At 48.3% G+C, this 26,509-nt stretch overlaps 1 protein-coding gene across 1 annotated transcript in view; it reads left to right on the top strand.

The window, feature by feature from the left end:
- The window catches only part of Cacna1b (calcium voltage-gated channel subunit alpha1 B), a 185,825-nt gene that overhangs the window by 143,725 nt on the left and 15,591 nt on the right, over nucleotides 1–26,509 (top strand). Inside the window, 4 exon segments of the mRNA XM_048813414.1 lie at nucleotides 1,816–1,960; nucleotides 13,564–13,691; nucleotides 19,438–19,534; nucleotides 22,251–22,359. Coding sequence (XP_048669371.1) covers nucleotides 1,816–1,960; nucleotides 13,564–13,691; nucleotides 19,438–19,534; nucleotides 22,251–22,359 — 479 coding nt within the window.

Raw genomic sequence — 26,509 nt, 5'->3', positions numbered from 1 at the left:
ACTGCTGCTGCTCAGGGCCCAAGGAGCTCTGCTGGCCAGAACTTCTGGTCTTGACACACCTCCCTTACGCCAAAGAGTAAGCAAGAGTCAGAAGGTGTAATGTGGGAGCATGGAGGTGGAACCTGGAGACCCTGGGAACAAGCTTTGGGCCTGCACAGGCCTCTTTGGCAGGGGTGTGTTCAGAAGCAGCTCAAGCCCAGATGCTGTCCTGGGTGGAGCACTCTCTCTGCCTGGGCCCTGGCTGTCCTGGTCTGGGTGTAGACTTGAGGGCTGGGGGAAGGGTGAATGTGTGTCACTGCCTCCAGGACAGGAAAGGAACTCTTTAGGGACTTATGGGGTGGGTGCTGACATCAGGCCTTCCAGAGAGCTCCTTCATGCAGAGGCAGGGCTGCTTCAGGGCCCCTGTTTGCTGCACTTCCTGGGGAACATTCTGCCTCTTGCTTCTTGCATAAGATCGACAGGCATCCTCAGGCTCATTCTTTCTCAGATCATATTGATTCTCCGAGCTTCAGCAGTTACATTAGATTTATTTCTTCATTTATTATTGCTCTTCCCCATGCCACAAAGATTTGAGGCCACCCTCTGAGTCTGCCTTAGGCCTATGTTTTCCAAGATTTCTGTTTCCCCGAACTTTGCATCACAAGGGGGTGCTTCCATCACTTGGATTAGCATAGGCCCATTGACTAGAGGGAACCCCCACCCCTGGCATCATTGGTGGGCACTGGTGCTGGCTGTGTGTTCTGCAGAGTCCCAAGTGGCTGCTCAGGGCAGGGTGTCCTCCAGGGATTCTGGGCACAGAGAGTGGTGTGCAAGTGGACTGAGGAGGGCTGAGGGTGGGAGAAGATCAGGTTTCAGGTCCCTGGGGCTGAGCTCAGCTATGTGGGTTTGGTCTTCATGAGGAGTGAGGGAGCATGGGAAGGTCTGAAAGAAGTGACAACTTCAGGCCTGCACCTTGTGGCCCCGCATGGCACCTGGCAGGGTGCCGCAGTCTGGCTGGGCACACAATCACGAGCCACCACACAGCTTGTAGATTCAAACAGCAACTCTTTATTCCCGAACTCACACCAGCCGTCTACAATCACGTTCTGGGGAAATCCACGTTCTCTGCCCAAATCCACGTTCTCTGCCCAAAATCACCTCCACTGGGCATCTGTCTCCCAAAAAGTACTGTCTGAATCCCGTGAGAACTCAAGGGGAACTCAGGCAGCAGGATACGCCCTATTCCCAGCAGGAATAATCTTAAACCTTAAACCTGGAACCTAAACCGGGAACGCCCTAATCCGCCTTGGTCCTTGAGCAAGGTCACCTGCATTCAATGTCACTGCAACATGGGGTACGCTGGCAAGGAAATTGTCATACCTACTTGGCTAATGGCTCCCAGCAGAAGGGTGCTGCTGTGAGGCACCAGGTGGAAACAGAGCTGCTCTTTCGAAGGAGCCTGAGCTGATGGATAGAATATGAAGGGAGGAGGCAGGGATGATTCAGTTGCTTTGGCCTGAGTGGCTGGAAAGGTAGCCGTTCTAGAAGCTGCTGCTTCTAGAAACAAGGGTAAGAATGGCCTGTGTTTGGGATGAGACTATGTTGTGTCCTCCAAGGAGTGCTCACAGTGCACTGGATTACTCTCCTCGACTGATGACCAGTTCGGAAACATAATGGCAAAGGCTCCATGTACAGGGGCCCAGCGAGGGCTCCCCTTGGCCCAGCTCTCCTGAGGACTTGGCCCCCACCTTCTGGGCTGGCCAGGGCTCTGGTGTCACTGGAGGTTTGCCCTCCAGGCCTCCTATTATGGGCTCACAGCTCTGTTCTTCTTTTCAGGAGTGCCACGGGGGAGGCCTGGCATGAAATCATGCTGTCTTGTCTGAGCAACCGGGCCTGTGACCCAGATGCCAATGCCAGTGAGTGTGGGAGTGACTTTGCCTACTTCTACTTCGTGTCCTTCATCTTCCTTTGCTCCTTCCTGGTGAGTCCGGATCACTGTGCCCCTGTCTGTCTGCTCAGGCTAGCTCAGGGCCCTGCATCTCCTGTTGACCACTGACTTTGACCCATGCCACACTGTAAGCTGATGCGGTGGTGAGGCCTTTGCTCCTTGAGAGCAACAGCCTCTTCAGCCTAGGAAGGACCCACTTGAAGACAAGTTCTAGTGGCCCTGCCTGACTTCCACGAAAGGGTTGCATTTCAGGGGGCAGCTGCCCCTCAGTGTCCAGTGTCTTGGAAGGTTCACTGTAGTGGTGGGAGGTGAAGAAGCAGCCCCTCAGCCAGCATGCCTGGCGCAGTGAGCCAGGTGGGAGAAATGGCAGGCTGGTCTAAGGAGGGTGGATCTTACTCTAGGCTTGCGGAAGCCTTGAAGCAAGAGTGCAACAAGGTCTACTTCCTGTTCTGCAGCTTGGCTTCTGTGTGGATGTGAGGAGGGGGCTATAGTGTGAACATGGAGGTGAGTGGGCTGAAGTGACCTAGAGAAGGGCATGAGGGACTAAATGTGTGGTGCTACATTTTGAGGCAGAGTTGGCCTGATCGAAAAAGAGATAAGAAAGCTACACCCTGGGATTCCCTGGTGATGGGTGAGGCGCTGCCCCTCTGAGATAAAGTGTGGAGAGCTGCAGGTATGACCTCTGGGCTGGAGAATGGAAGGAGTTACCATCAGTTTTCTGGGTATCTGTGTGAGTGGAGGATGCTCTCTGGGTCCCACTTTAGTGCAGCCCAGCAATCTATGTGTGGCTTAAGCATCACTTGAATGCTGTTTTAAAGAGCAGATTCCCAGGGGCCCCAGACTTACTGTATCAGGATCTCTGGAAGAGGGATCCAGGAATCTTGAGTTTAAACAAACTCTTGGTGCTGAATTTTGAGCAGTCAGGAGTGCTAGATGCTGCAGTCTGGCTGGGCACAATTCACCAGCCACTTGTCAAACAGAAACGAACTTTATTTTTAGAACACACACACCACCGCACCACAGGAGCTCTTCAGGAATTCCCTCAGAGCCCAACTGCCACCACTGGCTTCCAGTGAGCCTCTCAACCCCCATTCCTCCCGCTCTTGAGGCCGACTGGCTGGGTCGCGTGGGCGGAGCCAAAAGAGTCCCCTAATGAGCAGCTCCGTCGTTGTCGTCTGAAAGGGTGGGGAAACAGCCCAGTGAGCATCACCGCAGAGGAGCCAATCAGCTGGAAGTTTGCTGGGGCTGCTTCGGCTGTGGCTCTCAACAGCTAGATCCAGGGGCTGAGGAGCTGTCAGTGAGGCAGGTGGAGAGCCAGGAGAGAGCAGCACCCCAGAGGCCCAAGGAAGAAAGTGTCTCTTGAGGGAGAATAGCCCACCCCACAAAGTGCTGTTGGAAAGTAAAGTGGGAGAAGGACTAAGAAAGAATGGCAGAGGCCCCTGGTGACTCTTGCGAGGACAGTTTGTATAGGCATGGTGGGAACAAAACCCTTTTGGTGGATTCGAGTAAAAATGGAGGTGAGGGTTATAGAAGGGAACAGCAGCTCTTCCCAGCAGCAGATGGTGCCAGGAAGCGTCAGATCTGCGGCCATAGCCTGTGAGCAGGGCTAATGTGACCTGTGCTTTTCTCAACCATGTCCACTCCTTAGAGCCTTAAGTAGATAATTGAATTTTCCAGATTCAGGCTTTCCAAGACAAGTATAAGGAGGAGAGAAGGGTACATATGAGTCATAGAGCTGAACATGGTCAAAGCTGGGGACAGGAAGGTGAGGGCAGGAACCTAGATTAGAGGTTTTCATGTGGACAAAGCAGCCTTGGGATGCAGATGTTAGAGCAAGTGAGTTGGAATGACATGGGACATGTGAAGCCAAGACGGGGGGCGGGGGCAGTGACGGTGCCCTTGTTGACAGTCCTTGGTAATGACCCAGCTGGGTATCCACATATAAAGCTATGAAGTAGGATCCCTGCTTCACTCCATATACAAAGTTAACTCAGTTGATCAAAGAACTAAATAGAAGAGCTGAAACAATGACAGTACTTAATAGGAGATAAGTCTTAAAGACTTCAGAATTGACAATGGATTCTTAGATTTGACATCAAAATCATGAGCAAAAAAAGAAAACACAGATTATTTATTTATGCTTATTGGAAGAAAATATTTGCAAATCACACATCTGATAAGGGGTCAATATTCAGCACATATAAAGAACTCTTATAGCTCAACAACAAAAAGACAAAACAGAAAATTTAAAAATGGGCAAAGAAGATATACAAATGACCAGAAGTCACATGAAGAGATGGTCAACATCTTTGGTTATAAAGGAAACAAATCAGAACCCAAATGAGATACTACTTCACACCCACTATGATAGCTATAATAATATTTTTTTTAAAAAAAAACAGAAGAATAACAAATGTCAGCAGGATACAGCAGCTGTGGAAAAGTCTGGCAATTCACCAAAAAATGAAGCTTAAAATTGCCATGTGACCCAGTGATTCCACTCCTAGGCATATAACCAAGATAAATGAAAAGGTATGCCCACACAGGGGCTGGGGTTGTGGCTCAGCGGTAGAGCACTCGCTCACCTAGCACGTGCGAGGCCCTGGGTTCAATCCTCAGCACCACATATAAATAAATAAATAAAATAAAATAAATAAAGGTATTGTGTCCAACTACAACCAAAAAAATAAATATTAAAAAAGGGTATGCCCACACAGAAACTTACATATGAGTGTTTACAGCAAGATTGATCACGTTAGCCACAAATGTCCGTCAGTGGATGGAGGAATGTGGTATATGCCTATAATGGACTATTCTTTGGCTATAAAATTAAATGATGTACTGATACATGCTACTATATGAATGAGCATCAAAAACATCACATTGATAAAAAGAAGACAGATGTTGTTGGGGTTTTTAGGCCCCCCCCCCATTCCCTCCTGACCTGTGGGAGAGATTGGGGGAGCACGCCCTGACCAGGACGGGCCAAGTCTCCGGAGGACAATGAGACGCGCGCCAGGGAGAATAGTCAAAGCAGGATCTCATTTATTGAGAAAACACACACAGCTAATATAATGTACAGGAGCCAGTCAGGGTAAAGGTCAGCAGGGTGGGGAGAATTTACATCTACACCCATCCTGAGGGCAGAGGGGTTCTGAGCCTATCCTAGAGGTGGCCCGATTCTTCATCACAACCCACGGCCATGCCTTCTGGCTAATCGCTAGGTGCTCTCTTAGCCACAGGTGGCCCCAGGACTGAGAAGTGGGTAGCAGCCAGCAAGTTAAGTTTCCTCTTTTCTGATGCAACATGCCCCACGTTACATCATGCCCTTCAGATGTAAAAGCTCACATGTTCAGTTTCTCCATGGCTTGGGATTCTAGCAACAGTGAAGTGGGTGGCAGTGGCAACTCACTGAACTTCAGTGTTGGAAAGTCAGAGACTCCTAGAGACCCAGAAATGGGTACTTTGGACAGAGGAGAGGAAAGAATACCTTGGATCCAGGTCTGTGGCAGCTCTGGTTCACTACAGAGGGGAGGGAAAACATAGAGAAACACAATGGAAAAATTTCTCATGGAAAATCTGTAAAACAGAAAAGCAGTCTGAACTTAGCTGAACCAGAGCCTGCTCAGGGAGTGGGTATTTGAAAACTCCTCCATGTTTCTTGACTGGTAAACAGAGAGCTGAGGTGGAGCCATCTTGAGGAGGTCACACTGGAACTTATTGGGGCAACCTGGGAGATCATAGCAAATATTGCCTTGCTGTCTTGGCGAGCACCTACCACGTACGTAGTCTAGGGCAGCTCTAGCAGAACGTGATTGAAACAGGTACAGAGGAGATTTGTGCCCAAAGGGGTTCAAGTGGGATACGGATGGGAGTGTAACTTGCTTTCTTTTTGAGCTGGTGACTCAGGTGACCAGCTGAAGAAGGTTAGAGAAGTGAACAGGTGAGTGCCATTCACTCAGAGACTGAGCCTGAGAAGGCAGCATTCGGGAGTGGTGGGGTGTGCAAGGCCTGTGGATCAGTGGCTACTCTGCCCATGAGTAGAATTCTCAGGAAGCCCCCGAGTTTCAGATGCTGAGCAGAGACTGGCACCTGCCTGTTCCTAGGAGTGTGCAGATCCAATCTCTCCAATGCAGACACCACTCAACAAAGTCCCAGACATCTGATCAGAGCTAATCGTCCCCGCACCAGAACTCCCCACGTAGAACTCTGTTGCAGCCCACCCCCAGGAGTGCGTCCGTCTGTCTTCCACACACAACTCCAATGATAGCACTTTGCACTCTGTCCTACCTTGTACTGGTGAGAAGGGAAGCTGAGAACTTCTCAGCCCGCTTCAGGCTTAGGCCGCTCCAGCTGGCAGCTCTGTGAGCAACACCAAAGGAGGAAGGGGCCAACAACCCCAGCCCTTGCATGCGCTACCCTCCCCCCGACCCCCCTCTTCCATCTGTCTGTCTGTCCCCCTCACCCCCAGTACTTGGACCAAGAAGAAATAGAAAGAAAGATGGTTGGGCATAACCAGGGACCATCCATCCATGTGGACAGTTTTGACAATCTTAGTGAAGAGTCCTTTCATTTTTCATTAGGAGTCTTTTTTCCTTCCTTTGCTGGGAGTGGTGGTGGTGGTGGTGGTGGTGGTGGTGTTCTTTCCATGCTGATTGGTTTGTGGATGTACACATATACATCTTTGTTCCTATTTTCTCAGTTTTTACTCTTTTAAAACTTAATTTTGTTCTTTGAGGCTTAGGCTTTTTTGTTTGTTTTGTTCTTTTTTTGGTTTTTCTTGTTACTCTTTTTCTCCTTCTCCCTCTGACAGCCAGATCATCTTGGTTTTTCCTTACTTCTCTATATTTCCTTCTTCTTTAAAGCTATTACTTACCATGTATCTTCTGTTTTCTCTGTTCGCATTTTGAACATTTTACTTTCATATCCCATTTTCTTTTCTCTTATTTTTTTTTACAAATTTTTAGAACTATTTGGTTTGTATATTTGGTCTCTGTCCCCACCATTCATGTTGTTGCAGTTATTAGTACTATGAATGGTGTATTTGGCACCTGTTGTTTAATGCCACATCTAATTCATGGCTATTTGTTGTTATTATTGTCAGTTGCAGACCCACCACTCCTGTTTTTGTGGTAAATTAGTGTTGTTGATGTCATGTTAGGCACTGAGGATTTATTTTAATGCTGTACATTGTTCACTGCTATGGTTGCTGTTGTTTTTCTCTTTTCTATGAAGTGCTAGGAATCCACTGGGACACCACAAGTTCATGGATAGAGACTCTGCTGCCAAGCTACACTCACAACCCAGCCAAGAGACAGCATACCCTGCTCAACACATAAACCAGCCACACTCAAACTTCAATAATGCTTTAATGTAAAGAATGAGGGGACAGAAACTCCAAACCAACAACCAGGCCCCAAGTAGGAACAGTTAGGGGGTAGGAATCACGTCTTTTACATGGATATTCACTCCTATAGTAAAAACAAAGAGAAACAACAAAGACTGTGGATGCCCCATGTCTGAGGAGTGTCAGTCTAGATTGCTCCCAGACCCCTTTAAGACACACAGAGTTCTCAAGTGTGGAAGGGCGACCACTGAAGGTCTATGCCACATACCCTGCTTTATGCAACACAACTGCCTGACCTATAAGAAGGACCTTGCTCTTGTGAGACCTGCAGGGAAAGTGGGAGCCTCAAGTTCTGACACAATGCTCACTGTATGAAAATACACTGACCATTACCCAAGAACTAGCAGGAAAACTGTACTAGGAAAAACCCACTTGGAAATTTATTGAAAGTCTCACAATAATCAGGTATCCCAGAACACTTCACCAAGAAAAGGCTATGCCCTAAAAAGGCCTATACATGATAGTGGAAGATGAATCTATCCCAATAGATAACGCAATTTGTTGTATCAACACTTTAGCCCGCAGCCAGGGCAGACAGTGAACGGTTCCGTCATGCGGGAAAATTCTCAGGGAGTTTGAATTAAAGACACAGACACACAGTTTTACCTTGAAACCAGCTCCAGGACAGCTCCTGGAGCTCTCGGCCTCAAGCTCCCCTGAGGGAAGCGAGGTTTTATAGAAGAGGCTAGGAGAGAGAGCGATCACACTAGGGAGAGGGCTTTTATTGGGGAACTAAAAATTCTGGGGAAAATCCCATCCAATGAAGGTCAATGGGGGGCAGTGGTGCAAGGTCAGATGAGGTGATTGGATCCCTAGAATAGTGGTGAGACACACCTCTACATGGAAACTTCTCGAACCCAAGAAAGGTGGGAAAAACTCTGCCACATTTCTGCAACTGAGCACCTCACACCCAGCCAGGGAGGAAACTCAGTCACATGCAAGGATGGTCTAGTATTTACAACTCAGTAATACTAAAAATATGAAAAAATATAGTAGCACAACATCTCATAATGTTCATAATTCTTCAGCAACTGACTCCAGAGATATTGAAGTGGATGAAATAAGGACAAGGGGCTGGGGCAGTGGCTCAATGGTAGAGCATCTGCCTAGCATGTGCGAGGCACTGGGTTAGATTCTCAGCACTACATAAAAATAAATAAAAGTCCATTGACAACAACAACAACAACAAAAGAATTCAAACTTGTGATTATAAAAATAACCAATGACTTCCAAGGGAACAAAGAAAAACAACTCAATGAATTAAGGAAGTCAATATAAGATATGAATGAAAAATTCAAAAGGAGATAGAGATGTTGAAAACAAACAAACAGAAATCTTGGAAATGAAAGGTACCATAAATCAAATAAAAAGTTCAGTTGATAGTCTGTAAAAGAGTAGCCCAGACTGAAGACAGAATCTCGGGGCTGGAAGACACAGTGGTCTTCCTCAAACATTCAGACAGCATTAAAGAAAAGAAAATAAGTAACCATGACCAGAATATGCAAGAAATCTTGGACATAAATACCAAATTTAAGAATACAAAGAGTGTTGTGAGGGCTGGGGATGTGGGTCAAGCGGTAGCGTGCTTGCCTGGCATGCGTGCGGCCTGGGTTTGATCCTCAGCACCACATACAATAAAGATGTTGTGTCCGCCGAAAACTAAAAAAAAATAAATAAATAAATATTAAAATTCTCTCTCTTTAAAAAAAAAAGAGTGTTGTGAGATGCAGACTAATGGCATGGATAACCTCTTCAGGGAAATAATAACAGAAAATTTCCAAATCTTGGGAAGGAGGTAGACATTCAGATACAGGAAGCATTCAAAACCTCAAATAGACGAAATCAAAAGAGAACCTCTCCATGACTCATTATAGTTAAAATGCATAACATACAGAGCAAGGATAGAATTTTTAAAGCCTCTAGAGAAATATGTTAGGTCACATTTATAGGCAAGCCAGTCAGAATCCCTTTTCATTTCTCTACACAAACTTTAAAATCCAGGAGAAAATGGAATGATGTGTTCCAAGCTCTGAAAGAAGTAACTGTCAACCAAGATTGCTATATCCAGCAAAGCTACCCTTTAGGATCAAAGAAGGAATAGAAACCTTCCAAGATAAACAGAAACTAAAACAATTCATGACTGTCATAACTATTAAGCTGATACTACAGAAAGTGCTTAAAGACATGCTGTACACAGAAGAAATAAAAACCAAATCACAGAGCTCTCAAATGGAAAAATATCATTTGAAAAGTAGCTAAGCAAATGAGAAATAGAACCAAATTAAACATTAGAAATATAAGTGGCAGGAAGTAATAAACATCTATCTTAATATCAAATATAAAGGGTCTAAACTCTCCAACTAAAGACACAGGCTGGAAGAATGGATTAGAAAACAAGACCCAACTATATGTTGTGTGTAAGAGATTCACCTTACAGGCAAAAACAGCCACAGGCAGAAAGTAGAAAGATGAAAAATTATATTCCACAAAAATGGACCCTGAAAACAAGCAGGAGTAGTTTAACTACTCTCATATCTGACAAAGCAGACTTCAAGTCAAAATAATCTGAAGAGATAAAGAGAATTTCAATCCAACAAGAAAATATATAACAATATTAAATATTTATACCCCAAATGTTGGTGCACCTAATCACATAAAATAGATACCACTCAACATAAAGACTCAGATAGACCCCAGTACTAGGTGATTTCAACATGTGTTTCTCACCAATAGAGAAATCATCCAGACATAAACTCAGTAAAGACTCTTTGGCTCTAAAAACATATAAATCAAAAGGACTTAACACACATCTGTGGAATATTTTACTCAATAACAGCCAAATTCACTTTCTTCTCAGCTGCTTATGGAACCCTATCCAAAATTGACCATATTTCAGGGCACAAAGCCATCTTAACAAATACATAAAAATTGTATAATTCCATTCATCTTATCAGGTCATAATGGAATGCAGTTAGAAATCAATACCAAGAAAAAATTACAGAAACCATAAAAACATGGAGATTAAACAATGAATGAGTGATAGAAGAAATCAGGAGAGAAATTTTTATCTTAGAACCAAATGAGAATAGTGATACAATATACCAGAACCCCTGGGACACTGTGAAGATGGGTATAAGAGGAAAGTCTATAGCTATGAGTGCCTGCCCACATAAGAAAAGGAACTTACTTCCACGTCACAAAGGCTATCTATGACCGACCCAAGCCAACTCCACAGTGAGTGGGGAAAGCCGAAAGCATTCCCTTTACAGTCTGGAACAAGACAAGGTATTCACTCTCACCACTCCTGTGTAATATAGTCCTGGAAATCCTAGGCAGAGCAATTAAGCAAGGGAAGAAAATAGAAGGGATCCAAATAGGAAAGGAAGAAGTCAAATTATCGCTGTTTGCAGATGATATGATACTATACCTAGAAGATCTAAAAAAGCTCCACCAGAAGACTGCTACAGCTGATAAACAAATTCAGCAAAGTAGCAGGATACAAAATCAATATCCCATAGTCAATACCTTTTCTATACACCAATGATGAATCTGCTGGGAAAGAAATCAGAAAAGAATCCTATTTATAATAGCCTCAACCCCCCCCCCCCACAAAACCTAGGAATAAATCTATCCAAGGAGGTGAATAACCACCTCTACCATGAAAACTACAGAACATTGAAGAAAGAAATTGAAGAAGACCTTAGAAGATGGAAAGACCTCCCATGTTCATGAATTGGCAGAATTAATAGTGTTAAGATGGCCATACTACCAAAAGCAACATACAGATTAGTGCAATCCCCATCAAAATGCCAATGACATTCTTCACGAAACTAGAAAAATAGTCCTAAAGTTCATTTGGGAGAATGAAAGTCCCAGGCTAGCCAAAGCAATTCTAAGCCAGAAAAGCAATGTTGTAGGTATCACAACACCTGATCAAATTATACTACAGAGCTATAGTAACAAAAACTACACAGGCATAAAACTAGACACATAGGTCCATGATTCAGAATGGAAGACACAGAGACAAACACACAGATTTACAGTCATCTGATCCTTGATAAAGGCACCAAAAACATGCTGAAGAAAAGACAGCTTTTTAACAAGTGGTGTGGAGAAAACTGGTTATCTATATGTAGAAGAATAAAAGAAGATCCTTATCACTCACCCTGAACAAAAGTCCAAGTGCATCAAATACTAGGAATGAGATCAGAAATTTTGCAACTGCTTGAGGAAAGTGTAGGGTTAACACTCCAACATACAGGCAACAATTTCCTCAGTAGGATTCCTAAAGCTCAGGAAGTAATACCAAGAATTGATATTTATCGATGGATCCAAGAAAACAAGAATGTGAAGAGAGAATATACAGAATGGGAGAAAATCTATGCTAGCTACTCATCTGACAGAAGATTAATATCCAGAATATACAAAGAACTCAAAAAGCTTAACACCAAAGGAAAAAAATTAATAAATGGGCCAATGAGCTAAATAGACACTTCTCAAAAGAGTAAATATAAATGGTCAAATATACGAAAAAGTGTTCAACATATTTATCAAATCAAAAGTAGATAGATTTCATCTCATTCCAGTTAGAATGACACCCATTAAGAATACAAATAACAAATGCTGGAGAGGATGCAGAAAAAAAAGGGACACTTTTACACTCTTAGTAGGACTATAAATTAGTACAACCACTATGGAAATCAGTATGGAGTTTCCTCAAAAGACTAGGCATGGAACTCCCATACAACCCAGCTAGACCACTCTTTGGTATAAAGAATTAAAGTCATCATATTCCAGTGATAAATATGCGACGATGTTTGGGGCTGAGGCTGTGGCTCAGCGGTAGAGCGCTCGCCTAGCACTTGTGAGGGCCTGGGTTCGATCCTCAGCACCACATAAAAATAAATAAAATAAAGATTTTTAAAAATATGCAACCATGTTTATAGCAGCACAAGTCACAATAGCCAAACTATGGAACCAGCCTGGGTGTCCATTGAAAGATGAAAAAATAAGGAAAATATGGTGTGTGTGTGTAAAATATGGTGTATAGATATATGGAAAGTATGATACACACACACACACACAATGGAGTTTTATCCAACCATAAAGAAAAATGAAATTTTGTCATTTGAAGAAAAATGAATGGGACTGAGAACATTATGTTAAGTAAAATAAGCCAAACTCAGAAGGTCAAGTGTCCTGTTTTCTTCCATATATGGAAGCTAGAGGATAAAGGGAAAAAAAGTGATGGTGGGGGTGTCATGAAAATCAGAGGGAGATCAGTAAAGTAGAGGAAAGGAACCAGGGTAGAGAGGAAGGAGACAAAGGGAAAATACTAGGGAAATTATATTGTTACTGTATGCATGTTCAAACATGTGACAACAAACCTACTATTATGTAAAACAATGAGGTATCAATAAAATAAAAAACGAAAGACATATTAGAGCAAATTTAGCATTGTTTAAATTGATTAAAGTTAATTATATCAGAAAAAATAAAAGATCATATATTTTGTGATTCCTTTCATAGGAAATAACCAGGATAAGCAAATCTATTGAGGCAGAAGGAGATTGGTGGTTGCCAGGGATGGGGGAGGGAGGAATGAGGGATGATTACTCAGTGGGTGTTGAGTGTCTTTCAAGTGTAATATAATGCTTTTTTTTTTTTTTTTTTTTTTAGATTTGGAGAAAATAGTGGTGCAATATGGTGATTGCATTAAATGCTATTGAATCATACATTTTAAAATGATGAATTGCATATTAAGTGAATTTCAACTTAATTAGGAGCAAATCCCCACAAGCTGCTGACTGTGGTGCGCAAACTCCTAACTCCCTGAAATCACTGCTTTCAGGGAAGGCCACCTGAGGGGATGGTGACCATGGTAGTATTGGGCAAATGACACTGAAAATGACACCCTGGATGGCAGGGTGGATGATAGGCAGGAGATTATGGGACCTAAATTAGGAAAAGGCAATAGAAGGAGAGAGCAGAGCTGCCAGCAGACTAGTGTTGGGGACTAAATGTGCAGGACTGAGAGCCCTGGAGGCCGAGGAAGACCCAGCAGTCCCAGTGCAAGACTGGCATTCCCAGTCCAAGGTAGGAGCCAGTCTTGTGCGGAGCTGGTTGAAGCAGAGTGATCATCACTGTCTTCAGGGTTCCCATACACAGACTGGCTGGAAGATGAGGGCAGGCCGCAGTCTCCCCATCACCTCTTCTTTCTGTCCGGCAGATGTTAAATCTATTTGTGGCTGTGATCATGGACAACTTTGAGTACCTAACGCGAGACTCTTCCATCCTTGGGCCTCACCACCTGGACGAGTTCATCCGGGTCTGGGCTGAGTACGACCCAGCTGCGTGGTGAGTGAGCCCCAGTGTTCTGTGGTTTCAGGGGTGTCCCCACCCCTGGCTGCCAGGACAGGGTGGGTGGTCTTGGACGTGTCTCACTTGAGTGCCCCTTCAAGTGTTGGTTGGTGCCCAGGATGGTGCTGATGTCCCCTCAGTGGCTCTTTCTTTTTGGTCTTACATACTCTGATGCAGCTCTGGGCAGAGACATGCACTTTGAAGCCTCAGTTTGGCTGTGCCCAGGGGACCTGTGAGGCTGGTGCTCCTAGTGCACGGGCTTTCTTGCTTTTCCAAAGGCCTATCATGTCAGGGGTGCACGGGGAGGAGACGGCATGGCCCCACATGCTGTGAGGCTTGGAGAGCTTTGAGAAGAAAAATAATGTGGGGTCTCAGGGACCCCACGCGCAGGGCCCAGGGGTCTTCCTCTCTGCCATCTCCCTTGGGAATAGAAGCCAAGGTGTACCTCTGCCCCAGCCCTGGTTGCACATAGTGGGTACTTGGTGAGCTTCTATTGAAAACAAGGGAGCTACCAGGAAGGCTCTAGTACGTTTAAGACCCTTTACCATGGGAAGGTTTACCATGTTACATAAAAGAGGTGTGATTGTTTTCCACGTGGAGCAAGGAAGGCTCTGATGGCGAGGGTTTGGTCCAAAGGTGAAGTCATTGGCGACCCTGCTCCATGAAAGAGCCCTGCACACCCATGCTGTGCTGTGACCCTAGGACGAGACCACAGTCAGGAAGGCAGGCAGAGTACCAGGCTCCCTCACCTGTTTCTTCCCTCACTCACCTGGCCCCTCCCTCCCTCCCTCACCTGCTCCCTCCCTCCCTCACTCACCTGCTCCCTCACTCACCTGCTCCCTCCCTCTCTGACTTATTCACTTACTTACTCACTCAGACAGTAGTGCCTGAAGGCTGTCCCCTGCAAGATAGGACACAGGGGAGTGTCTGGGAGGCCTGCCTGTGCCTTTCTTCCCTGAGTGCTCAGGAGCCATGCTGTGATGGGTGGTTGTCAATGGGTGGTTGATGCTCACTCACTTCCTGTGCCCTGTGGGGATGACAGAACTGTGCAGTGGGGCAGCTGCCTGCCCGACCACCTCTGCCTCACATGGGCAGAGAGCCTGGAGGAGGTGGCCAGCCCCCTGTGGTGTTGTTCTGCACTCCATGGATCTCCTAGGGCTCTGCCTGCTTTTCCTTAACTGGAGCCAAGTTTTCCCTACCTTGGGGCTTGATGGGACTCCTTCATCCCATCTCCCTTGGCCTCTGGGGAGCACCCCCCCATCACAGCAAGGACACAGGGGGTACGACTTGAAGCCTCCTCATCTGGGCAAATCCCATAGCCACCAGTGTCTAGAGACTCTGAGACACTGGCCGCTCCTGTCCAGGCTTCTCTAAGACCACAGCATCTCCTTGTATATTTTCCATCTTAAGGAGAGGTTTATGGATTTTCACAGTACAGGAGCAGCATCGTGGCTATGTGCATTCAGTGGTGCCCATGCCCATTTCCCTGGCTTTGGAGAACCTTGTTGTTGCTGGTGCACCCGTATCTTTGTCCTCTATGCCCAAGATTCTTACTAGAATACACAGGCTTCGGGTCTGTGGCCAGGAGACTGAGCCTTGTCACACAGGGCAGGGCAGGCAGATTCTACCTTAGGCATGGTTTAGGAGGGCTCCAGGAAAGTCATCCAGGCCTGGTGGCCTCAGGTGTCACTGCCATTTCTGGATGTTTTCCCAAAAGGAGAGTGTTGCAGAAAACAGATACTTTGCTGGATGCACTCCTGTAATCCAGCAGCTCAGGGGGCTGAGGCAGGAGGATCACAAGTTCAAAGCCAGCCTAGCAAGGCCCTGTCTCAGATTGGGGGCTGGGGATGTCGTTCAGTAGTAGAGCACCCCTGAGTTCAACCTTCGGTACTGCAAAAATCAAACAAGATAATGCAGAGCATGCTTTATGTGATGTGATCTGCACTGAAGGAGGAAGCCAGCCACAGGGAGGCGACAGCCAGGTCCTCCACAGGTGACTACAGGCAAGAGCAGAAACAAAAGTGGATGTGGGCCCACGCAGCTTTGTGATTGTGTGCAGCAGAGCTCAGACTATCTCTCAGATTCCAGGGAAAAGAACATGGGGCTCTGGAAGGTGTGGGTGGCTGGGATATGGTAAAGAAAGTCCTGTGGAGGAGTAGATAGCAGAGCACGAGCCATGCCCCAGTGGGGCATAAATGACACATAAGACCCAGGAACCCCGAGGGGCAGGCACACTCTCTAGGCAACACATGGGACTGCTCCCATGTGTGCCTAGTGCCTCTAGACTGCCCGAGGAGGCAGACAGCCCAGAAGTTGTGACCAGGCAGCCTGTGTCTGGATCCACCTCTGGGTAGAGGAGAGAGAACCTTGGTCTTCAGTAGCCTCCACAACAGATTCAGGCGAGTAGTCATCTTTATTTCCCTGGTCTCCTCCTGATTTGAGAGAAACTTTGAATCTGTAACAAAACTTTGTTAAATTTCCCAACATTTGTGTATGCATGTGTATGCACATGTGTGGCTAGGTTTGTATACACAAGCACAGACTTGTGTTCGTTGTGCAGATGCACAGGTATATTTGTGTGCATGTGTGAGCCCATGTATAATATGTATGTAATATGTGGTCACACAAATGTGTGTACATGTGCATGTTTGGGGCATACATGTGATTGTGAGAGTATGTGTGTATATGTGTGCAAGGGAGCTGCATCTTTGTGTGTACATGCCTATATTTGTGTGCACGTGAGAGGTGTTCACAGGTTCATGCACATGCTGTGAGTGCAGGTGTGTGAGTTCACTACGTGTTGTATGCACATGGCTGTGTGTGCATGTGTGTGAGCGCGTGCATGCTGTGGGAGGCAAGGAAGGCATGGGTTGTTGATTTCTGGCACTGCCTTTCCTCAGCCTCTTTTGTTGCCTTAGCACTTGTGGTGAGCTGTGGAGACTCGAGAGGAGACTCACAGTCACATTTCTTGGAGTGATCTGTCTGCTTGTTTTCTGTTCACCCCTCTGCCAGTGAACGTTTCCTGAGTGTAGCTGTGTGTTGGGCTGGGTCCAAAGAGGAAGCAGGCACATGTCTCAGAGCAGCATCCAGGCTACACTGTGGGAGGCAATGGCCTTCACTCGAGGCCAGGCGTCTCTGAGGAGGAAAGGTGGTGTAGCACTTGAGCGAGATGGGTGGAAGAGAGGGAAGCGTGGGACCAGAGGTGTGGGAAGAGCAGGAGGGCTGTGCCAGGCTGGAGTGGAGAATGCATTGCAAAGGGCCTGGAAGGAGTCTGGGATGGCTGAGACAGGGCTTGAAATTTGGGTTGAGCAAGTTGCTTCCATTTTTTTTTTTTTTGTAGACAGTGGGCAAACTTTTGAATTGGGGACTGATAGTATCAGGCCCCAATGTTTCATCTAGTGGCATCTGATTGATTTGATAGGCAGGGTAGTCCTGAGGCCAAAAATCTGTCATGTACCCAGCACCCTATAATGGTAACTAGGGTCCAACAGGTGAGCAAGCCACCTTGGGTGAAGCCAGAGTGAAGGTTTCTCTTCTTCTTCCAGAAGAAATTTGACACGACTTGGAACTGATTGGAAAAAGGGGACTATAGCATAGGAGAGGAGGGCAACAGTGGTGGCCCAGGGTTGCTGGCCCTGGAGAAGGGTGTCCTTAGATGGACCAGCAGGTTCCAGGGCAACACACAGTATGTCGGGGAGATGGGGACTGTCAGGGGACATCTGCCCCCGGACACAGCTATCTCATCGGGTTTTTCCTCCGGTTGCTGTGATGGGGAACCAGAAGGGGCCAGGGTAGAAAGAAACTTGTGGAGAGAGGCCCCAGCACTCAGGGAGTGAGAGGGGCAGGCAGAGACAGGGAGGGCATGGCAGGCCCAGGTGAGCCCCACCAAGCACGGGGAGGGAGCAGTGTGTGCAGAATGGGGGCTCAGCGTGGGCCTGTGGGTGTGGATGTGTTCTACCTTTGCAGAATACTTGGGCTCCGGAATTTATCTTGGGATTGACACACCTCCTGGGGAGCTCCAAACCCCAGGCCCGCAGCAGTTGACCTACCCAGCTGCACTCCTGCCTCCTTCAGGACTGCTCAAGACCACGTCCTCCCCTCCTGCTGGGTGGGCGGGCGGGATGGGCTGCACCCTGCCTTTGTTGCCATAACCTGTGACATTTCCTTTCCAGTTGCCGGATTCATTATAAGGATATGTACAGTTTGTTGCGTTGTATTGCGCCACCCGTTGGCTTAGGGAAGAACTGCCCTCGTAGGTTGGCCTACAAGGTTTGCAACTTCAGAGCCTCCATCCAACATACTTCCCTGCCCGAATCGCAGACACAGCACACACTCCCTGCCTGGTTTGGGAATGATGACACCTCACCTGTCTTCCTTCTGCCCTGCCCTGCCCCGCACTCTGGCCTCCTTGATGCTTTGGTTCCCTGTCAATCTCCCTGATCCCTCCAGCTGGCTGGGGGCAGGCAGCTTTTGGAGACAGTGCACAGAAGGCTTTCTGGCCAGGCCATGGCAGCCAGGACCAGCCACTGGGTGGGGCCGGGTTCTGCACGAGGATGCAGCCGTCTCACCCGGGTTTTTCCTTGAGGCTCTCGTGGGTGGGCTGACGGTCAGATAGGCCAGAGGCTGAGGGCCCGTGGGAGGGAGCTTGGACCCTAGTAAACAGGAGCAGCTGCCCTGTGGTTCCTATGAGGTTTCTGGTTCCCTGGGGGTTTGGGGGAGGCAGAGGCAGAGTGGGGCCCAAAGACAAGCCCACTGGCATTGCCTCTAGATGGATCTGCTCAGCACAGTGGAGGAGCCCCTGGTGTACAACTGTGGGAGGGGAGCAGTGTTGGGCAGACCCACCTGCCAGGAAGAGGCTGGGTCTGAACCTGCTGGGCCTCTGGGACCCCAAGCCCGGGAGCAGGCACCCAAGGGCTGAGGGAGGCCCCAGACCCAGTGGCCTCTCTGATTGGGGAACACTTCATCACAAGCCTCAGACACCTCCCTGAGTCCAAGCCTTGGGCTCCAGGCCCACCAGGAGGCTTGCCTCTCTGTTGGTGGGACTTACGCTGTCAGGCGGTGCAAGAGTGGCACCAGGCCTTGCCTGCCCAGCTGCTCCCCACCTCGGTCTCCTCCCTACCCAGCCCTGACCCCAGCAGCAGCCCTGCCCGGGTTGGCCTCGGGCGTCTCTGGGCTTGGAGCAGGACTTGGCCCAGGGTCGAATTTGGCTATAGAGCTTCCAGACGCCCTCTCGAGTTTCCTGGTCTGTCGCGGATTTCCCTCACTCTAGCCTCTGGTCTCACCTGGGAGCCAATCTGACTGCTGCGGCAGTGGCCGTAGCAGCTGTGGCTCAGCCACAGCGTTGTCTCCACAGCACTCCGCAGCTCTTCCCGCATGGTGAAACAGCGCTTTCTGATTTGGCCTTATCTGTGTTCTAAAAGAGTAAACCAGAAATTCACAGCCCAAAGCCGCCCCGATGCAGCCCTTTCCCTCCATGTTCATTAGCTCAGACGTCACCCTGCCCGCTGTCCTGCGTGGGGCTGGAGTGAGGAGGTGAGGCTGGGGGTGGGGCCGCAGGGTCCAGTCAAGCAGAGAGAGCCCTCACTTTGCCTCTTGGTTGTGGGCATCTAACCGGACACTGATTAACTGGATCTGTTTTCTTGTCTGCTTCTTCCCTGCCCCCGCTCCCTGCTCTGCCCCTCCTGCTGCGCCTCCTCCCGTGGACCACCCACTGTGCCTGGGCCTCTCTGGGACGGGTTTCCAGTGGGCGCATCAGTTACAATGACATGTTTGAGATGCTGAAGCACATGTCCCCGCCTCTGGGGCTGGGGAAGAAGTGCCCTGCTCGAGTTGCATACAAGGTAGACCCTGAGCCTGCACCCCAGAGCTGTCTGTGCCAGGGCTGGGCCTGCCCGGCCTGCAGCCACAGGGTGCTCCTGGGCTCTCCTGTCTGCTTCCTCAGGGCTTGTTGGCTGACTGCACCCGGCTGCCTCCCTGTTCCTGTCTCCTCTACCCCGTGCCCTCTCTGCTCCTATCCCAGACAAGGGGACATGGCCACCACCATGTCTCTGCACTGGCCCAGGGTACACAGCGCTGGCTGCCCCCTCTGCTGACAGCCCCAGAGAGGCTCAGGAAGATGGAGCCAGAGCTTAGGTCACTCCCTGCCCTTCACCCTGCCTTTCCCTTCCTAGGAATGAGGGGACAGACCAGTTTCTTGGACAGAGGTGGTTTTTTTTTTTTTCTGGGCTCAGAGCCACTCTGGCTGCCCTGTTTCCTAGGCTCTAGTGTGGGTGATATTGTCAGGTCCTCAGGTCAGGCCCTGGGTGCACGTGGGAACTGCAGGACCTCTGGTGCTTCTGCACACACCTGCCTGCCGAGCTCTTTTAAGTACAGGTTCCCAGGCCAGGCTACAGTCTCCAGAGGCTCCTGGGCTCCATGGTGGGAGGGAAGCACTGTGGTTTCAAGAAAGAAAGGGTGTAGAGGGGCATTTTGCTATCGATCATGGGGTTTCAGCGGCCACTGCAGGAGAAGCACGTTCTCAGGGCCTGGAGTCAAGGTGGCCAAACTGTAAGGAAGGGATAGACCCAGGGTGTCTCCTGGCCTCCCTCCTGGGGCTGGGCAGGCCAAGCCCGCTGTCCCTGCCGGTACCATCATCAATCACCCGCCCCTTCTGGGCCCCTTCGGGGCCCCACTGCTTCCAGCAAACAGGACTGGCCTGTGTCTCCCTCTGTCTAAGGGAGCTTCTCACAGAGTCTCCCCAATTCGCTGGGTGTCTCCTGTCCACCCTGTCTCTGTGCCCCATTCTAGGTCTTCATCTGCCACCTGATTCAGAGCAGCCTGTGGGAGCTGAGCAGCTCCTCCCAGCCACACACAGATGCCTCTGGTGTCTTCCTTGGCCCCCCCCCACCCCTGACTCGCATGCGGGTTGTGTCTGCCAGAGGCCCTGCATGCAAGGCTGTAGCTGTGACCCCAGGAGGGAGAGCTCTGTCCACATCGACACCAGGCTGGGTGGCAGGCTGTGAGGCCCTGCCCAGCCTTGCCACCTGACTCCGAGGTTTTGGGTGTGGTGAGACCCTGGAAGGCTTCAGACTGGGAATGAGTGGCCCTGGGGAGCTGGGGAGGGAGCTGATACCTGTTTGCCCTGACCTTGCCCTTATACTTCTCAGAGGTCCCTGGCCCTTGGGGGCCCTGGGCAGGTAGTGGGATCCCTGGTGAGTGCAGCCCTCAAGCGTCCTGGACGGAGCTCTCCCCTCTTGGAAACCATCTGCTTGCTCCTCTTTCACTCCCATCCCGACCCCCCTCCCTGGGAGAGGAATTCCTTGGCCTCTCGCACTGCCATCGGTGCCGGTCTGCAGGGACGCCATGCTCTGGGAAGCAGGTTTTTCCTGGTGTACAGCACACATGCTGTGTGAGGTCCTGACGCCATGGCTGGATGTGCCAAGTGGAGCTTTGCCAGCATTCGGGGGACAACGTCTGGCTTGTGTCTTCAGCACCCCCACCTCTGTCACTCTGAGGCCACAGAATGCAGGGCCAGGATGCTGGGGACAGGGCTGTGTAGCCTCCCCAGGGAAGGGACTAGAGGACTGTGCTACCATAGGGTACACACCCCAGCAAGGAGTTCCTGACTGCAGCCCCCATCGTGGGCAGGGGACAGCGTGGTCAGGGTGCTTGTGGGCTCCATGTAGCACCCCAGATGCACCCAATCCCCCATTTTCCCTCTAGGCCTCCTTGGCTCTCAGTGCCTGAGGCTCTGGTCAGCTATGGGCCCAGCCCAGAGGACCCTACTGCCAATGTGCCTGTCTCCAACTGCTCTGCCCTAAAAACTGAGGAGAGGGAAAGGGCCCACTCAACACGGGGATGGGGAGAGAGTGTTCCTGGCCACCCGAGCTGTGGCTGGAGGAGCCGGAGGCCCTATGCAGTGCCCTCAGTTCTGGGTCCTTCTGACTGGAAGGAGCTGGTCTTGAGGACTCCTCTTGCTGCCTTGAGCTGAGATGTTCTCTGCCTTCTGATGGCACTGAGCTGGATGGTAAGAGGTGGAGCCCTTATGGGCCTGAGTTAAAGTCACCCCTTGAGGGGTGCTCAATGCCATCTGGGTCTCAGAGCAACACTCAGGGCCATCACCTCTTGTCCAGATCACCCAGCTACACAGAAGGAGGCGAGATGACAGAGTGCAGGATAGGAGCCCCCTCCTGTCTGTGAACCCTCCTTGAGGCCTCTGTCTTGGACCTTCCTTAGCCAAGGCCACAGTCCCTTTTTCTATCCTTGGGCAGTGGACAAAGATCCCTCTGGCTGAGAGTGTCCCTGTTTTCCCCGAAGGCCCTGGCTCCTGGCCCCACATCCTTACTCGAGTCCCCACTTTTCTACAGCCAGGAGAATCCTTAGCTCAGATGAGGGTAGGGCCGAGGGTGAGTGTGAATGCTGGCAAAACTCCCATCCACCCAGACTCGCTTGGCCTAGGTACCTGCAGGGACCACCTCAGGGAGCTCAGCAGGCCTCCATGGACTCTGAGCACGGCATAGTCCTAGGGTGGGGTGACCCCATCGCACCTGGCCCTGACCTGCCCCCACTCCTCCCCAGCGCCTGGTTCGCATGAACATGCCCATCTCCAGTGAGGACATGACTGTGCACTTCACATCCACGCTGATGGCCCTCATTCGAACTGCACTGGAGATCAAGCTGGCCCCAGGTAGGTGAGGTCTCAGAGGAGGGAGGGCAGACCATGACCACTGCCTAGAGAACCAACCCCAGGTGATCTGCAGGGAAGAGTGGGGAGGCGGCTCTGTCTGGAGGGACAGCTGTACCCAGCAGCAGCTCTCGCTCCTGGTAGTGTCCACACGTGAGCAATGGAGTGGCCCCATCTTCAGGCAGGAGGCCAGGGCACCGCCAGCAGTGGTGGCCAGACATGGCCCAGCCCAGGCTGCATGTGCCTTCTGCTCCCTTCCCCTTCACAGAGAGCCTGAAGCCACCAGACGGGACCTGCTGTCCCTGCCCTGCCCTGCATCCACCCTGGGGCTCTGCCCTTTCCTGCTGGGAGACATGGAGGCCAGCCCCCTGCACACCAGGTCCCACTCCTCAGGGACATCACACACATGCGTTAGCTCTGGCTTGGTGGACTTCCCCTCTCCTGGGTTACTTGTGTCCGTTTCTCCTTCCTTTAAAGGCTTCTGCTCTCTCCTCTCTGTTGATTCCTTCCTCCTTGGCAGCCAGCTCCCTGTGCTGGTCTCTGCTCTCTGGTTCTCTTTTCCAGTCCACACTGGGGCTCATGGCCCACTCTGTTGGATCTGTGTCATGTTGAAGAACCCAGAGGTCAGTTTTCGGTGCTCACCTGGTGGCCCTGCTGCAGCCCTCCTCCGTTCCCACTCCCTTCTGCTTGAAACCTTTTACATCTCTCATTTTTTTCTTGCCGCCCTCACTCTGAATGGCAGTATGCTTCCAGGCATTCTCTTTGCCTCAAAAGCATCGTCTCTACTTGCTCCTTCACCACCTCACCTATTCCCAGGGCTTTGAATATTAGGAACTCAGTCTTGCGTTCTGGTCCACCCCAGTGTTCCTCAAGTTACTGTGTCACCGGGAAGCCCAGTCAGTGCTGCGCAGTTGACTCCCATGAACTTAGCTCCAGGTCTCACAGTCTCCTGGCCTCATCAGTGGAGAACTATTCATCCTGCTCCATAGCCAAACCTTGGAATCATCCTTGTTGCCGTTTCTCCTTTTAATTTTGGATTTGTGTTTGATCTCTTATCATATCTTCTTGACTCTGCCTTCAAAATATATCCAGGAAGTGTTTACTTCTATCTCTCTGCCAACTGCCAGCTCCTGGTCCCAGCCTGTCAACTCTTGATGTGTTGCTGCAGCCTTTGACCTGGTCTGTGTCTGCCCTTCAGCATGACAACCTGAATGATCAGGGGAAAACCAACACAGTTGGTGGTCCTCTCTTTTTCCTCTGATGAAGAGAGAAGCTGCAGATAACCAATGTAAGGAATAAAAGAAGGGCATCACTGTGGGTCCTGTTGACAGGAAAAGGATAGCAATGGAATGTTATGGTCGACATCATGTCAGTGAATTCAACAACTTAGATGAGATGGAAAAATTCCTTGAGAACACAAACTACCGAGCTCTTTCAAGTGTAGATAACCTCAGTGATGCTATTTGTGTTAAGTAAACTAATAGTAAGAGCCTTCCAACAGAGAAATTCCAGGCCTAGATGGTGGCACTGGTCAGTCTACTAAACATTCAGTGAGAAATGTTCAGACTGTGGTCAATCCTATAGACTCCTCCAGAAAATACAAAAGAGAGAGTATTTCCCACCCTATTTTAAATAAGCTTTACTTTGATCCTAAAATCAATGGTATAACACAAAAATAAATTTATAGACCCATATGCCTCATGAACAGAGATATAGAAATCTTCAACACAACTTTATCAAACAGAATTTAGCGATACATAAAAGAAGACAGTGCATGGCGATATAGTTGGGGTTTATTCCAGGAATGCAAGGCTGGTTTGGTGTTCAAAACTCAATGAATGTAATTTACCATATTAAACAATTAAAACTGTGTGGTATCAGTAGTCACAGAGAAAAAGCATTTGACAAAATGTAATATTAGTTCATGATAAAATTTCTATGTAAGCTCAGAAAGAAACCTCCTTCAAGCCTAACATATCATCCCACAATGATAAAGGTTATCTATGGGAAAACTTCAGCTAATGCCATATTTAAGCAAAGAAAGACAGATTCTCTCCTAGGATCAGGAACAAAGCAGAGATCTGCAGTCACCACCTATGTTCAATGTGGTACTTGATGTCTCAGTCACTGTGATAAGGCAAGAAGAAGAATGAGAGCGAGAAGTGGAAGTCCCTGTGTACACCATTGGCATGACTGCCTGTGCGAAAAGTCCCAAAGAGTCTGTTGTAAAAGTTGCTGAAACTAGTGAGTGTAACGGGCTCACAGGATGTAAGGCCAGTACACAAAGGTCAATGTGTGACTCTGGGATGGCAGTGAGTGGCTGAAGTGGAAGCAAAGGGCTCATGAAAGTAGACCACAACCATGGAATTACTTAGAGTCTTCACTTAGGATGTGTGTGCTATCAGTTAGAAAACATTCATAAGAGGAATCAGAAAACCTAAATACGTGGAGCGTTTCTGTGTGATGTTCATGGATGTGAAGACTCGGTGTTGCTGGGACATCAGTTCTCTCTACATTAATCATCAAAATCAACAGGCTTCTTGGTAGTAATTCACAAATCAAATCCAAAATTTATGAGAAAAGCAAAAGAACTTGAATGATAGTTCTGAAAATGAAGAACAGAGTTCGAAACTTACCCTTTTCAACAAAGCATCCTTGATCTATGTGTGGATAAAAGGGTGGAGACACAGAGCAATTGGGTAGAATAGATTCTCTCACTCATGTGATCAGCTGATTTCAACAAAGTTGCAAAGGCAATTAAAGGGGAAAAGATCATCATTCCCAACAGATACTGCTGGAAAAATTCAGACAAGTATATGCAACATGAAAAAAATTCTTGACTCGCACGATCTTAGTCTGCTCAGGCTGCCTGCACATAATACCAAAGGCTGGGCGGCTTAAGCAGACAGAAACTCACCTCCCGTACTTCTGGGGGCTGCGAAATCTGAGAGCAAAGTGCAGGCAGCGTAGGCTTTGTCCCGAGGACTACTCTTTTGGCTTCTAGGCAGCTGTCTTCTTGCTGTCATCTCATGGCCTTTCCTCTGCACAAGGTGAGAGAATACGCGTGCCCTCTCTGGGGTCTTATAAGGACACGGACCCTATGGGTCAGGCCCCACCCTTAGGCCCTCATTTAATACCAATTACCTGTGACAGGCCTGGTCTTCCAACATGGTCACATCAGTGATGAGGCTTTTTTAAGTGAATTTTTGGGGAAAACAATTCAATCTATAGCACTTGAAATGGGTCATAGACAAATATAGAATCTCAAAACATAAAACATCTGGAACAAAATGTTGGCAAGTTTGAGTTAGGCAGAGATTTTTTAACACACAAAATACATCAACCATAAAAAAACAAGTTGATAAACAACTTCATTAAAATTAAAACTTTTGGGCTGGAGTTGTGGCTCAGTGCTAGAGTGCTCAGCTTGCATGCATGAGGCACTCAGTTTGATCCTCAGCACCACATAAAAATAAAATAAAGATATTGTGTCCACCTAAAACTAAAAAAAAAATATTAAAAAAATTAAAATTTCTAGGCTGGGGACATATTGCAGTGGTAGAGCTTGCCTAGCATATGTGAGACCCTGGGTTCAATCCCTACCACTGCGCAAAAAAAAAAAATCATCTAATTTCCAAAATTAAAATTTTAGCTGTGCAAAGTGTTGTATACCTGTAATCATAGCAACTCAGGAAGCCAAGGCAGGAGGGTTCTAAGTTCAAGGCCTGCCTGGGCATCATAGTGAGATCCTGTCTCAAAAATAAATAAAATTTTTGCTCTTCCAAAGATATTTAAGGGGCTGAAGATATAGCTCAGCAGTTGAGCACTTACATTATTATGTGCAAGGTCCTGGGTTCCATCCCTAGCACTGCCCCCAAATAAAAAGGTATTTAAGAAAATGAAGACAAGCCTAAGATTTAGAAAAGATATTTGCTTAACACATGTCTAATATAAGGATGGTATCCATAATATATTATAAAAGTCACAATAAGAAAATAAACAACATTCTTCATAGAAACAGAAAAAGCACTCCTGAAATTCATTTGGAAAATAAGAGACCCAGAATAGCCAAATCAATCCTTAGCAAGAAAAGTGAAGCAGGAGGCATCACGGTACCAAACCTTAAACTATACTACAGAGCCATAGTAACAAA

Source organism: Marmota marmota, unplaced genomic scaffold, assembly GCF_001458135.2.
Source record: "Marmota marmota marmota unplaced genomic scaffold, marMar, whole genome shotgun sequence".
NCBI lineage: Eukaryota > Metazoa > Chordata > Mammalia > Rodentia > Sciuridae > Marmota > Marmota marmota.
Note: the sequence above shows the minus strand (reverse complement) of the source record. Positions and strands in the feature narration are given on the sequence as shown.